This window comes from Oxyura jamaicensis, chromosome 4 (assembly GCF_011077185.1).
Source record: "Oxyura jamaicensis isolate SHBP4307 breed ruddy duck chromosome 4, BPBGC_Ojam_1.0, whole genome shotgun sequence".
Taxonomy (NCBI): domain Eukaryota; kingdom Metazoa; phylum Chordata; class Aves; order Anseriformes; family Anatidae; genus Oxyura; species Oxyura jamaicensis.
This window is the reverse complement of record NC_048896.1, coordinates 53885165-53898428: the sequence shown is the minus strand read 5'-3', so window position 1 is coordinate 53898428 and position 13264 is coordinate 53885165. Positions and strand designations below refer to the sequence as shown.

General features: G+C 39.3%; 1 protein-coding gene across 1 annotated transcript in view; it reads left to right on the top strand.

Annotated features, from left to right (window-relative positions):
• The first annotated feature begins 617 nt into the window (after positions 1-617).
• Positions 618-13264, top strand: part of EDNRA (endothelin receptor type A) — a 34291-nt gene continuing 21644 nt past the window's right edge. The window contains exons 1-2 of the mRNA XM_035323889.1: positions 618-881; positions 3515-3990. Of these exons, the coding sequence (XP_035179780.1) occupies positions 3589-3990 (402 nt within the window). The 5' untranslated portion in view covers positions 618-881; positions 3515-3588. The remainder of the gene's footprint in view (positions 882-3514; positions 3991-13264) is intronic.

The following is a 13264-nucleotide window of genomic DNA, read 5'->3' as shown; positions in this document are numbered from 1 at the left end:
AATTTCTTAAACTTGTTAGCGTGAAGGGATCTTGAAACTGTTTCCACTACAAACTGCACTCTCTGGTATATGAGTAAACAAGAAAGATTGTTAACTTTAACAGAACTTTCACTTTTTCTGAGTAACTTTTCTGTACCACTACCTTAGCAAAAGAACAGTAGTAAGAAACATATGAATGACAGAAAATGCTACGATTTTATTATTTTTGTACGTGCATTTTTGGTCTTGAAAAATAAAAGGTGTTAACGAGGTGTGTCCTGGATGGAGCACAGCAAATGCCACCCCGAGATCCAGAGTTTCTGAAACTCTTACATATCCAGTTTTACTGATCGTCGTGGAAACATAATCCTGACCAAGTCCAGGGAAAATGAAACGCAAAAGCTGTGTATTTAGTCGTGGGATATTTTCCCCCGCTCTGCTTGTGGCTGTTAAGTCGTCTGATTCAATCAGACACACAACCTTTGCATGAACCTTACTTGCTGTCAGGAGGCAGCTGCAGTAGGGGATGGATTCCCAAAGGCTGTTGCCCTACCGAGTCCAGCGAAGTCGTTAAGCTCCGCTTCAGAGAGGAAACAGTTAAAGAGCTCAGTGTTCCCCCGTGCCCGGGAGGCAGCCTTTGTGTTTAACGTTGGCAGGGGCTCCGCTCGGGCTGGAGGCTTGTTTTAATTGGGGGAGGGGGCAGAGAAGCGAGGACGCTCTGCCTTCTCCCCTGCTCCGTCTACCGCTACCGATTGAGCGGAGGTGGAGATTTCCATCCCACCCAGTCAGAGGCTCGGGGAAGACCATCCCAGGAAAAGCCGCTCGGCGGCAATTCCCGGCAGCTGCCGCCGGAGCAGCAGGCGCAGCATGAGCGCGGAGCCGGCGGTGGAGGCACGCTTGGGGTGAGTGCGCGGCGCCCCGCACCAGTGGCCCCGGTCCCAGCCCCAGCCCTGACCCCGGCCGCCAGCACCCGGTAAGGGCAGGTAACGGCGAGCGGCTGCTGCGGCCGCCCGGCTGCCGGCGTGGACGAGGGAAGGGGGCAGAGAGGGAGAGAGCTTGGGCTCTCCGGTAGGAAACGCAGCTCAGCGTGTGGATCCCGTCGATGAGCTCCGCACGCTGCCCTGCCTCGCCAGGTCCGTGTCGGGGCTGATGTCCTGGCGGCAGCGGGGAGCATCACCCCGGCGGCAGCGGGAGGCGCCCCAGGCAGCCCCGTGCCGCCAAAGCAGCGCCCGTGCCCTGCTCAGGCTCCGCAGCTGCCTTTCGGGCACACCGGTTGCCGCTTACGTTTTGGTTCCTCTTTCCTACTGCTCCGCGGTGACCCGGGCAGGGGCTGTCACCGGTTTGTCCCCGCGGTTCTGTTCCCTGCTCCCCCACAGCAGCCTCCCGCGGGTCCCCTCCGCGCCTCGGGGAGGACTGGGGCGAGCTGCGGGCACCCACAGCCCCTGCACTTAGGGCAGGCCGCCTGGTAGCTGTGCGTACTCTGTAGCCGTATGCACCCTTGGAGAATACGCCCAGGCAAATGAAGGATTTGCCAGGAATGTGTAGGAAAGCGGCTTAGAAATCATTATATAAAAAGACAGTTGTAGTTTTGCTTCTTATGGGAAAGTTTCTTTTGGGAGATGGAAGAGATGGCAGCTGGTGGTGCTGTTCCTAGCTTTGCATGCTGGCTGCACCATTGCCATGCTACCACCATGTTCAAATGTGATGTAGATATTAAGTTTTCACAGGAAAACATCATTAAATAAGGATGATACTAATAGCGACCAAAGCTGTGGGTCTTTGCAGTGAGAGCTGTCGGTTCAGTCCGTAGCTGTATCACATTTACTTGGGCAAGTACAAACATGGAAATGTCATTTAAATCACTACTGATTCAGTTTTTCCATGTGAATTGGGGAACAGCAGCTATAGTAAATAATAAAAGCACTGATACGTGCCTGAAAAGAGTTGCAGTAAAACATGCCTGTTATTTCTGATATGACTTAGAATTCTAAAGCAAAAAGCACTCAGATCACACTAACTATTGCTAACTGCCCTGAGATATCATTGTACCTGGCTTTTAGGAAAGAAGGATTTGCTGTCTGATTAAACTTTAAAATCAAGTGCACAGGTACTCGCAGCTGGTCAGATCACTATCTCAGATACACCAAGATAGAAGACTAAATTTGGATGACAGGTCTGTGAGAGATAGCACCCTACACACCAAGCAGGAATACTCAGACATAACTTTGTATATGCTGCTGTATAGAGGGGCACACACACTTTTACAGATGACACACAACAGAAGTAGCAAATATTTATAGTGTGGCTGCATCCAGAACTACTATCAGTAAATTGTCTACCACGTTCTTTCTCTTGGAAATTTTTTGCTATAAACTCTGAATTAATAGCCCCATAGGGAATGAAATTAGGATTCATTTATTAAAAGGGATCCTCCCAATTGCTTCATGTGAGTCCCTAGAAATCAGAAAGTTAAAATTACTAGACTTTCTACTTTTTTTTTTTTTTTTTTTTTTTTTTTTTTTTGGCAATGCTGTAGCATTTTGTCCTGCTTTGCAGATATGAGCCATGTAAAAATCTTTATTCTAAATTAGACTGAGGCTTCAAGGAATTGGACTTGAGAGTGTCCTCCTTGGCTTGCACCTCAGGAAGGTTTCACTGGAGGTGCTACCTGCCCCCTGCTGCAGTGACCAGCAGCTCCGGGGCTGCACACAGACAGTCACACGGGCGGAATGCTACTGTCTTCCTTCCTATCTGGAAATGTATCACTTAGAATACTAAACCAACTAGCTTTTTGTCTTTAAAAAAGCTTATTTATTTTTTTTATAATTAACTTTGCCATGGATAAGGACTGCAACATGAGCAGCAATGACATTATTCAGGAATCAAAGACTTATTTTTATTGCAATAAATTGACATACGTGGTCAAATGTTTACCCTGAGACTATAAAAGTCTTCCTCATAATGTCTAGGGACTTTGAATCCAGTCCAAAATTTGACTTGATATAAATGTATTATCAGTCTTCATTTGAAATCCAGGTTATTATAAAGCCAGAGAAAAATAATATAAAGCCTCATTGCAATATATCAAAAACTCAAAAATTAACAAATGTAGTACCTTGAATTACTAATGCCGTGTTGTTGCCTTACTTTTTAGAACATACTTTATTTTAGTTAAAATATACAGCAGTCTCCAAGGCCTCCCTTTGCTGGTATACTTTTCTTGCAAGACTGTATTTTAAAGCAGAACTTCATCTACCCCTTTGTGTTGTTTCATGCACAGGTTCTGTCTGAAATTAAAGGATCCCGCAGAGTATCATTGGTGTTTGCATTTTGTCAGAGTTAATGGATGCGGGTAATCTAGATTTCAGAGTAGCACAATGATTATAAGTGTGTGTTTATATACATGTGTTGTAGAAATTACATCCAAATAGCTTTCTTCCTAAGTGAGAAGCAGGATGTGTTACCCTGCTGGGTCTACTGATTCTGTTTCTTTTTTATTTATTTATTTGTTTTTCCTTATTGTTTTTCTCTGCAGGTGAAGAAGTGAGAAGTATCTCACTGAGATACTGAAAAAAACTCTCACTGAATTTGCTCATTTGGGACTTCGGGATGGAAGCCTTGTGTTTAAAAGTTTCTTTGCTGCTGCTGGTTTTGGGATTTGTCCTCAGTGACAGCTCTGATGGAGATGCTGCCAACCGGAGTGATCTGGGAAACTACCTTCCCACTTTCTCAGGGATTGACTCTAGCATGCTCCTCACCACCAGACGGCCCCTGGTAATCAACCAATCTGTCAAATGCTCCCAGCAGACTAAGATTGCTGAAACTTTTAAATACATTAACACGGCAGTATCTTGTGCTATTTTCATCGTTGGAATGGTCGGGAATGCAACTCTGCTGAGGATCATTTACCAGAACAAGTGTATGAGGAATGGCCCAAATGCACTGATAGCCAGTCTGGCACTAGGAGACCTTATCTATATTGTCATTGATATTCCTATCAATGTGTACAAGGTAGGATGCAACAACAATACATTTCACTTGCAATTTCCTTACTTGTTCACTGTGGTTATTTCTTTGTCTAAGTAGTGCATTTTGTCAATGAATACTCTGCTTAAAAAAAGTACATCTCACTTTTGCTCTGCAACCAAATCCTTGCTCTCAGGTGTCACCTCCATAAAGAAAAAAAATCTTCCTTTAATGACAATGTAGCTCCTAGCTCTTAACCGAAGCATAGCCTTGGGTATTTCAAGGAACTTTTCATTTATTATAGCTACTATAGTTAGCAAAACAAATTGTGAGAGTAGACTTTTTATAGACTGTTCTCTTTCTTGACAGACATAAAGCATTGGATTAGTTGCTATTTTTGGAATATCCTATCCTTACTTTATGTTTTTACAGAAAATACTCTCTGTGATCAGCAAGCTTCATGTTATGACTTTGTGGAGAGTGACTATGTCAGTTACACTGAGAGTTAAGGTTTTAATTTAACACTCATAAGTAGCAGATTTCCAGTATTATTCCAGGGTTAGTAAGGTTAATTATATCACAGAACATTTTTGAAATAACAAATTTAATCTGAATCTCTCAAAGCATTAAAAGGCTTCTCATCAATTCTGTCCCAGTTTTATTTTGTATTTTAATCAAACAAAAACTTAAAGTAAACATAGGTTTTTCTAATGCAATATATGTTTGTCAGTGTAACTTGCATGATTCCAGGACAGGTTTGAGTGAACAGAACTGAGTACTTTTTGAATATATCTGCCTCAAAGATATTAACTTGTTTTAGAAAGTCATCAAAGAATTTTGTAAGCTTCTATGTGTATCCTTGTGGATTATACACAAGTCCATAGCTGATAGGATATTATAACTTTTTTCTTTTTTTTTTCTTTCGTAAAAAACTTAAGGCACTGCTGACAGTAAATAAAACACTAAGGAGTATAATGAAAAACAAAACATTCCTCACATTTTGGCCCTTAAAAATTCTAGAGACTTAATTTTTAATGACATATATTTAAAACAAAGCATATTAATGCATGACTTCATAATAATTAGTGTTGTCTGGTTTCAAAACGGATTTTTAAATTAAAGAAACGGTGAATTGAAAAGAAGTATTTTGTATGTATATATTATAACTATTGACATCATAACTTGACCTGCATTCTAATGCAAGCGTTGACACAACAAGATCGTAATAACTTGAATTCATTAACCAATTAAAAATATATATATGTGCATATATGTCATTTGTACAGAGGCATATAATCTGTGGTAACATGCAGTACCCGATTCTGATCTTACAGTAGTATAAATTACAGATAAATCTGTTAACTTTAACTGGTTTTAACAAAATATGAATTTGAAACTAGGAGAAAGACTGTGAATAATAACACACGTGATTTAATGGAAATGTTAGTTTCTACTTTTCAATATTTCATCTGGAAAATTCAATATTCAATTGAAGATAGCACAAGTAAAATATTTTGTATTATCCAGTTTATGTGTGCATTAGCCTTTACCTGGTTTGACATTCCCCTGTGTCTTTCATAGCTGTGAGATGCCTTGTGGGACAGGGGACTGGGATTCTGCATGTTTTCATTATCCTTAGTGAATTGGAGTCATAACCTGGACTACATCTCCCACAATGCATTACTGTTTCCTCCCAGGGAAATTATCCCAATGTCTTTATGGATATTTGCTAGGGTAGTGTTCTTATTCCTGGTGGAATTTCTGAAAAGAAACTTCCAAGAAAAAATGGTCTATGTTTTTTTTCCAACCTAAGTTTGGGAAAGAACAAGTATTCTCACTACACAGTTTTTTTCTTGCCTTTCAAGAGCTCTGCTGCTTCTTCACATTGAAAGAGGACTGGAAATATGGAATTAATTTTGCCTTTATTTTTTTTTATATTCCCTTTACTTCGATTTTTTTTTCCCAATTAATCTTCTGATAATCCTTTGCCTCCCATAGGTTCACTGCTGTATCTTATATGACAAACTGTGGTCCTGAATAGCTCTCTACAAACCACATGACCCCATAGACTATAACAAAATATCTTCCTGGACTGCAGAGAAGTATTTGATAATTAAAGGCTGTGAATGAAACCACAGCCCTTTAACATCAACGTATGTCAACTCCCACATGCAAGAAGGCAGAACTGAAAGATTGGCTTTTAGTACTTTTTGACAGCTTGAACCTAAAAAATTGTTTTCTTAGAAATTATCATATACAACCACCTTGCTGTATAGGGTTAGCTGTATGTATTTTGAAACAAGGAAGCATCTGTAGCATTTATAATGGAATGCTTTTACTTCTGCTAATAAATGAAGTTACTATTTGTAGTACATTTTTCATATTAACCATTCAATAATGTGTCTACTTACATTAGAAGCTAATTTAAAAGTCTGTTAGATGGCATTCCTGTTTATATCTCAAGGGATCCTAAAATCTGTGGCACCATTTAGCTCCCCTTGTTGAGTGACAATCTGAAAGATGGCCACTGGAAATATTAAAACCATTTGAAAGTGGAAATGACAGTCTTTCAAGAAAAAAACAAAAAAACAAAAAAAAAAAAACAAAACTAAACAAAACAAAACAAAAAAACACTTTCCACTGTATTTTAAATCGTAATTTCTTAAGTATTCTATATGCTTAGTTTTGAACTTTATTTTAAAACATTCTTTTAGCTTCAGAATCAGCCTCATTTTGAGTAATATATTAATATCCTGTATAAATAAATGGTGTCAAACAAAACCTTACAGATCTGATCTTCATTTTGAGGAGGATAGAACAGCTCTAAAATCAGAATCAGATTAAAGCAAGCAATCATTTGCATGTTAAAAATATATACATATATATATATATAGTGTTAAGATGGCCACATCCTATACATCAAAACTTGTAATACTATGGAAGTAGAGTGTAATATCGGAAATATGTATAATTGAAACATAAGGTGGCTTTAACTATTTGAAACAACTCTCAGGAGAGAAGTAGTTAATATTACTGATATTCATATCCATTTCACAGATCTTTAAAAAGAGGGAGTTATAAGATTATAGTAATTGAAAATGTAAGGTCCCAGGAGGACTGAATCCATGATTAAGTTAAACATTTACACAATTAACAATGATGTGACACTGGGGAGAAAAAAAAAAAAATTATTTCAGATAAAGATGTGGTCACAGGTGTTTGACATTTTTATAATTTCTTCACTGTACAGTAGATTCAAAAATTCCCACTTCCTTTTGTGAATTACTGTAATTATATGGTGGATTCCCCTTAGCAATTTGTTAAATGGATTGAGATGTTAGCAATAATCACTAGCCTTCTTTGAAGATATTCTGAATGTATTAAAGTCCCATCAGGCTTAATTACCTCTAGTATATTCACTTGTAGGATCAAATCAATATTAAAAATTGTAACAAATTGAGTTTTACAGGAAGGGTGCCAATTATAAATCTAGCCTTAATGGACTGAACAACTCGTTCTAAGACAATTTCATTTTAATGTCATTTATAACACCTAGACCCAAATAGTTTCGTCAACGTAAAACATATACATCTCAGATATTCATGATGTCAAATAATGAAGCCTTCATATCAGTGAGAATTACTTCTTTTCAGTAAAAAGAAGACTAGGAAATACAATTCTAATGTTTCATGGTGCTGTAGAGGTAGGGCTAAGGCACTGAAGGAGAGAGAGGTTTCATATCTCCTTTTCTAGAATCAGGTGGCAGAACACAAAAGCTCTCCTGTTTCTGAAACAGAAAGTTTCCTGAGGTTGTGGAGCAAGAAACACTCTAGGCCCAGGCTCTCACCTTTGGAATGGCAAAGTTCAGCTTTAAAGATATTATTGGGAAGCCTTGAGCTATCTCTGCTTCCATTTTAATGCAATTTAAAGAAAATATTTAAGTAAGTTCTGTTTATTGAAAAAAATGACTTACATAGGATTGATGTTAATTATATCACCTCACATCTTATTATTAACTCCTTGAGTCATTGTATTATTAAAAAAAAAAAAAAAAAGATGAAGCAAATTAGCCCAGTTTTTAACCTGTTTCTTTAAATGTGATTAACAAACTTTTCCCTAATTATTTTACTGATACAAAGCGAGAGACACCTACCAAGAATAAAAAGGTGTTAGTGTCCGCTGCTCAAACAACTCAACACAATGGTGTTTTCTTTAGGGGCCTAAGGTACTTTTTTTTGGTGTTCATGTTTACAACAGTTACAACAGCATCTACATCTGAGTAGTCCACCTTGAACATTATAAAGCTAAATGTAGAAATCAGCTTGCAGTAAGCAAGCATTTCCAGCCATTTGTTCTTCCATAAAGGAAGACTTAGCTGAGGCATTTCTAGTCATTAACATTTTTCAACACCAGAGCAAAGGCTTAAGTTTTAGACCCATCTCTTCTAGATCACAAGTTGATGTATCTGATTGCCTTCACTGTCAGAATTAATAATATATATAAACAAGGTTGATAAAGAAACACTTGAGGAACGATCATGTAGACTAATTGAGCAAGTGACACCCACAGTAGTTATACTTTTGTGCCGAGGGAATATAGGGCCAAGCCTACAGCACATATGAAGTTAAGCCTACTTAGAAGAGAAACCCACCTTTACAAACAAAATTTGTCCCATGTGTAGTATGTATCTCTCAATTATGCATAAACACTAGTAGGAAACTCTGCAGCCACCAACCTAACTGCATTCTAGCTTTTGCTGAATTCTTGGCAGTGATTCCACAAAGACATGTATCGGTAGCCTGGTGTGATGCAGAAATCAATATTACTTGCTGAGAACATGAACTATGGTTTGGGTGTATGTCCCCATGTAGCGATCATACATTAAAGAAACCTAGAGGTAGCACAATTATTGATTGCTGTGTCCTGGAGGCACAAATCACCCAAAATGGAAGAGGGAAGGGGCAAGTGTAAGCGTACGAGGAATCTGTTCTCTGCATTTGCAGACTACAGCTTCCTAGTAGAATGTGTCTATCATGCACTCCAAGGTAGGAGGTAAGGAAGGTTTTATATTCTAGGTCTCCATTCAAAATCCACTCTGCCATTAAGTAATGGCTGTCCAATATGTAAATGGACAGCCTGGAGACTGTGGGAGAATATATATTCCTTTCAATGCACAAGCAACTCCTCCCTCTACTTCAATTTCACATCTTGTGCCTGTCTTGCTGTTCTGTGGATCTGTAATACTGTACAGTAACTAGGGACTGTAGGTTTAACAGAATATTTTGGTATGATCACTCTGGTCATTTTTCAATCAGCTAAATTCTACAGAAAACAAAGAATCATTTTGACTGTGCATATCCAGGGTTTACCAATTCTGCTGTAATTTCATAGCAATACTGTCACCCTCTTTTAGCAACACAAAGAAGACAACAAAGGTTGAAGAATAAGAAAAGCAATATTTTGTCCAGGGACAAATATTTTGTGCACATAAACACACCTTGCAGCTCATTTGCCTGAAAAAGAGCTGCACAGCTTGAAAAATAGTCTACCTAAATGGGGGGGAAGTTAGCCACCACCACAAAACAAGGAAAAACAAAAACAAAAACAAAAACAAAAACAAAAACAAAAAAAAAAAAAAAACTTAATCCTACTTTGTAAACAGCAAAAATACCACAGGGAGATGTCAGGAATGCTTGGCTGCTAAGTATATTTTTGTAATAAATATAAACATTTTAAAGAGAATGTAAAACTTAGGGTTTGTAGTTTTCAGCTGTTAGCTGAGACAGAACATTCTGCTTCAAAACCAGGGCATTTGTTTCCTTAACTTTCAGGATCTCTTAATGTATAATATATTTTTTCTTGTGTAAAACTCTACAATCCTTTCCCAAGCTGCCTAAGTGGGAGAAAATGACTGCCCATTTTACTCAGCAGGAAAAGATGAACCGAAAAAGCTGTGATAGGGCAATTCAGAGGAAAAAATGTTTTTGATGCTATTCCCGCATCCCTACTTAACATTTCTTCCTTCCAGAAAACAGACAGACAGACTTCTATCCACTCAGACAGTAGAAAGAGGGCAGCTGTTGGCTGTAGCAAAACTAGGGATATATTTCCTGCAAAGAACAGTTGAAGAGATGTCACGTGCCTTCTGGAACGTGGCAGTATCATGATCCTAAGTATAAGCAAACTACTAAGTGATACCAAAGTCTGCAGAAGTTTGAACTATTGAGTCACCTTGATATACCCAGTGTTGGTCTTGTGCCCTGTTTTACAGAGGCTTGCCCTGTTTGCTGTGTTCCTCTACTCAATGCCCTTCCCAAAGTTGAGGCTTTTCACTCCAGCAGTGGGAAGGGAAGGAATACTTAGAGACAGGCACTCTTCTCTCTCCTTTCACCCTTGCAGCTCTCTGTGCCAGCAAAATGGTGGAGCAGAGCTGAGTCATGCATGTGGGGTGAGCAACAGTCTGTGGGTCCCAAGAAAGAAATGGATGAGTATTGTCCTGCAATTCAGTTCTCTTTACGATACAGGGTTTGCGGGAAGATGAGAAAGACTTGAAAGTATGGAGTGAATTCTTGTACTGTGAGGTTTCATGGGGACAGAATGATTCTGGTTGAGTCACTGAATCAAAATACCACAATTAAAATGCAACAAACGGGAGACTGAACCCACCTCTTTCTAACTGGTCTCACAGATTGGAGACAGAAGGAATGCTTCAGTCACAATTACCATCTTTTGTCACTTAATGCAGCCAAGTCAGTGTCACAGACCTTGGACACTTTTGTGTTCAGTCAGATTCTACCTGAATTCCAACCAAAACAGCGGGTAACATATTTGGTTCATGCCTTGAAGCAGATGTACTTTGCAAGGGCCTACATAAGTGTAGATGATAATTTAAGACACAGCCGCACTTCCAAAGCTCAACATCTCCTACAGGAAACTTGCCTGAAAAACAAAACCCCATGGGATCTGACAAAGAGTAATTTCTCTTGTCTTTCATTCTGTGCTATATTGCAAGGCAACAAAATCACCCAGGAATACACTGATTTTGTAACTCCACAGTTAGCAGGCAATGGTAACTTATACAACTAGAAGTTATATAAACAACCAGCAATCTGCTGGTTTGGTGTCCATCACTGAACAGAATGAACTGAACTTAGAGAATAAAGAAGGTATTTCTGTTTGTCCCGCTGAAGACAGAGACGAAACCCTGACTGCCAGAGTGGTGCCGTCAGAATCACTGAACACCTAAAGGCCATGAAACTCAGAGATATATCCTGTATGGGGGCAAGTACTACCTGTATGAAAAAGTTTCTGGGAAGCAGATCTTCTGTGCCGGCACAGCAATGGTTCCAAGCAGATAGAGGAAAAAGAGGAAGACTCTAGAGCACTAGCATGAGATAAGAGCAGGAAGAGGAAGGTATAATAAAATCTTTGCTTTCATCCTCAGTGCCATGTGGCAGGGAGAGACGACGTCCTAACATGTAGTTGTTGAACCAAAGCAGTTTTCAGAGAGCAGCTCAGAGACATTTCCTATCCAGCACCAACCCAGTCCATCTATTTTGGGCTGAGCTCCAGGGTCATCATCTGCCTGTACACACACAGTATCAGCCTAGAAATAGATAAGCACTGTGGATGCATATGAGCATGTACTGGTGAATGCTCATGTGGTTAGATTATAACATTCTCTCTTTTAAACTATATATAAATTGCTTGAGATGCACAGTGGGACTTTATCTGTGTTTTGTACATCAGCTAGAATACTAATGGGGGTTAGAAAATAGCAGCAGCAGTAGAATAAAATCAACTGAGTGACATTTAAAAATCATTGCAAAGGAATGTTCTCAGCACTGCTGTCTTGTTTGTTTCAAGCTGCAGAGTCAGGGCAGAGAGTCCATATAAAGGAGCAGAGACCAGGGGATGCTCAAGGAAGCTGTAGCTTTCTAGTCACTTACTGAGTTTTTTCAAGACTGATGGTAGAACCTTGAAAGTTTGGTTTCTGATTTCAGTGTAAGAATATGCTGTTGACTACACTCTTCCCGCTCATGAATTGCACCACAGCTGAACCTTATGAAATACACATTTGCAACTACACATGGGAAAAAGTGTATTTCCTTTGCCACGTCTTATTTTGAAACTTCAGAGATTTTTAGAGTGGGGTTGCAAAAGCAGAATCCATTTGACCAAGCCATGGAGAACTAGGATGCAGGTTAGGATAATCAGCCTGATTCCTCCCATCCCTGTGGCTTCGGAGAAAATGTAATCTTCTAGGATTTTATCCCCATTTTGTCTGGATATTAAAAACATGCAAACACACTTGAAGAGGACAGACAGTAGTCCCAGTTTTTATCTTGTGCCTAAGTAAATCAGGACTGATTGAGCTTCAGTTGAGCTTCTGTGCCCACTTTTTCATACAGAATGAATGTGATATTTCCCTCTGAAGTTTCTGTATCCTGCTAGGGTAGAACAGAGGGCAATGGACTTGTTTTGATATAAAATTAGTAAAACCACAGACGGGATAAGATTTGCTGACTAAAAATATCTCCTGGAGAAAAAACTGGCACCTGATCCAAAGGGAAGTAATGAATGCATAGCTGATGTTGAATGATAATGGAGTATACCCATGGAAATGTTTGCAAAGTTAATCTTAAAAATCAAATAACTTAATCCTGATCCTAGTGATTTTGATTAAAATCAACTTGAAAAGAATGTCTGATGATTTGGTACTGATGGTACTTCAATTAGTGGAAAAGTGTAAGAAACAAAAGGAATAAAATACTTTTCATCTTAAAAAAAGGAGAGCTTCCTGGGGTGCGGGGAAGATGTGTACATGCTGAAACTGTGATAAAGCTTCCCTGTGAGAAGTAATGACTAAGTGAACCTTTTTCAAGTACAACACTTTTCTTTTTGAAGCTAATATTTGCTTTGTAGTAAGAGTTTCACAGTCAGTACAAAGTGCTTGTTCATTTCTATTGCTGAGTATATGCTACAATCACAGTCAGTGCACACAAGTGAAGAGGTGGTGGTCTTTCTCGTGCCTCTTAGATTGTGATTTGTAATGATAAATCAGTTTTGGGGCTCTGCTTGGCATAGGCAATTGGTAAAAGCCTGCTGAGGCCTCTTTCCCTTGGCAGTGCCACTTCTAATTTAGCCTTCACCCAGTGGTGCCTGAAAACTATTCTGACTGTACCCAAACTCAGACACCATATGATTACTGACTGTTGAGAATCTGAAACTGAAATTCCACATGATAAGAATGGGTTGGAGAACCCCCTTGGATTCAGACTGGCCTTTCTTTCTCCAACAGCTTTTCTGTAGCCCCTGA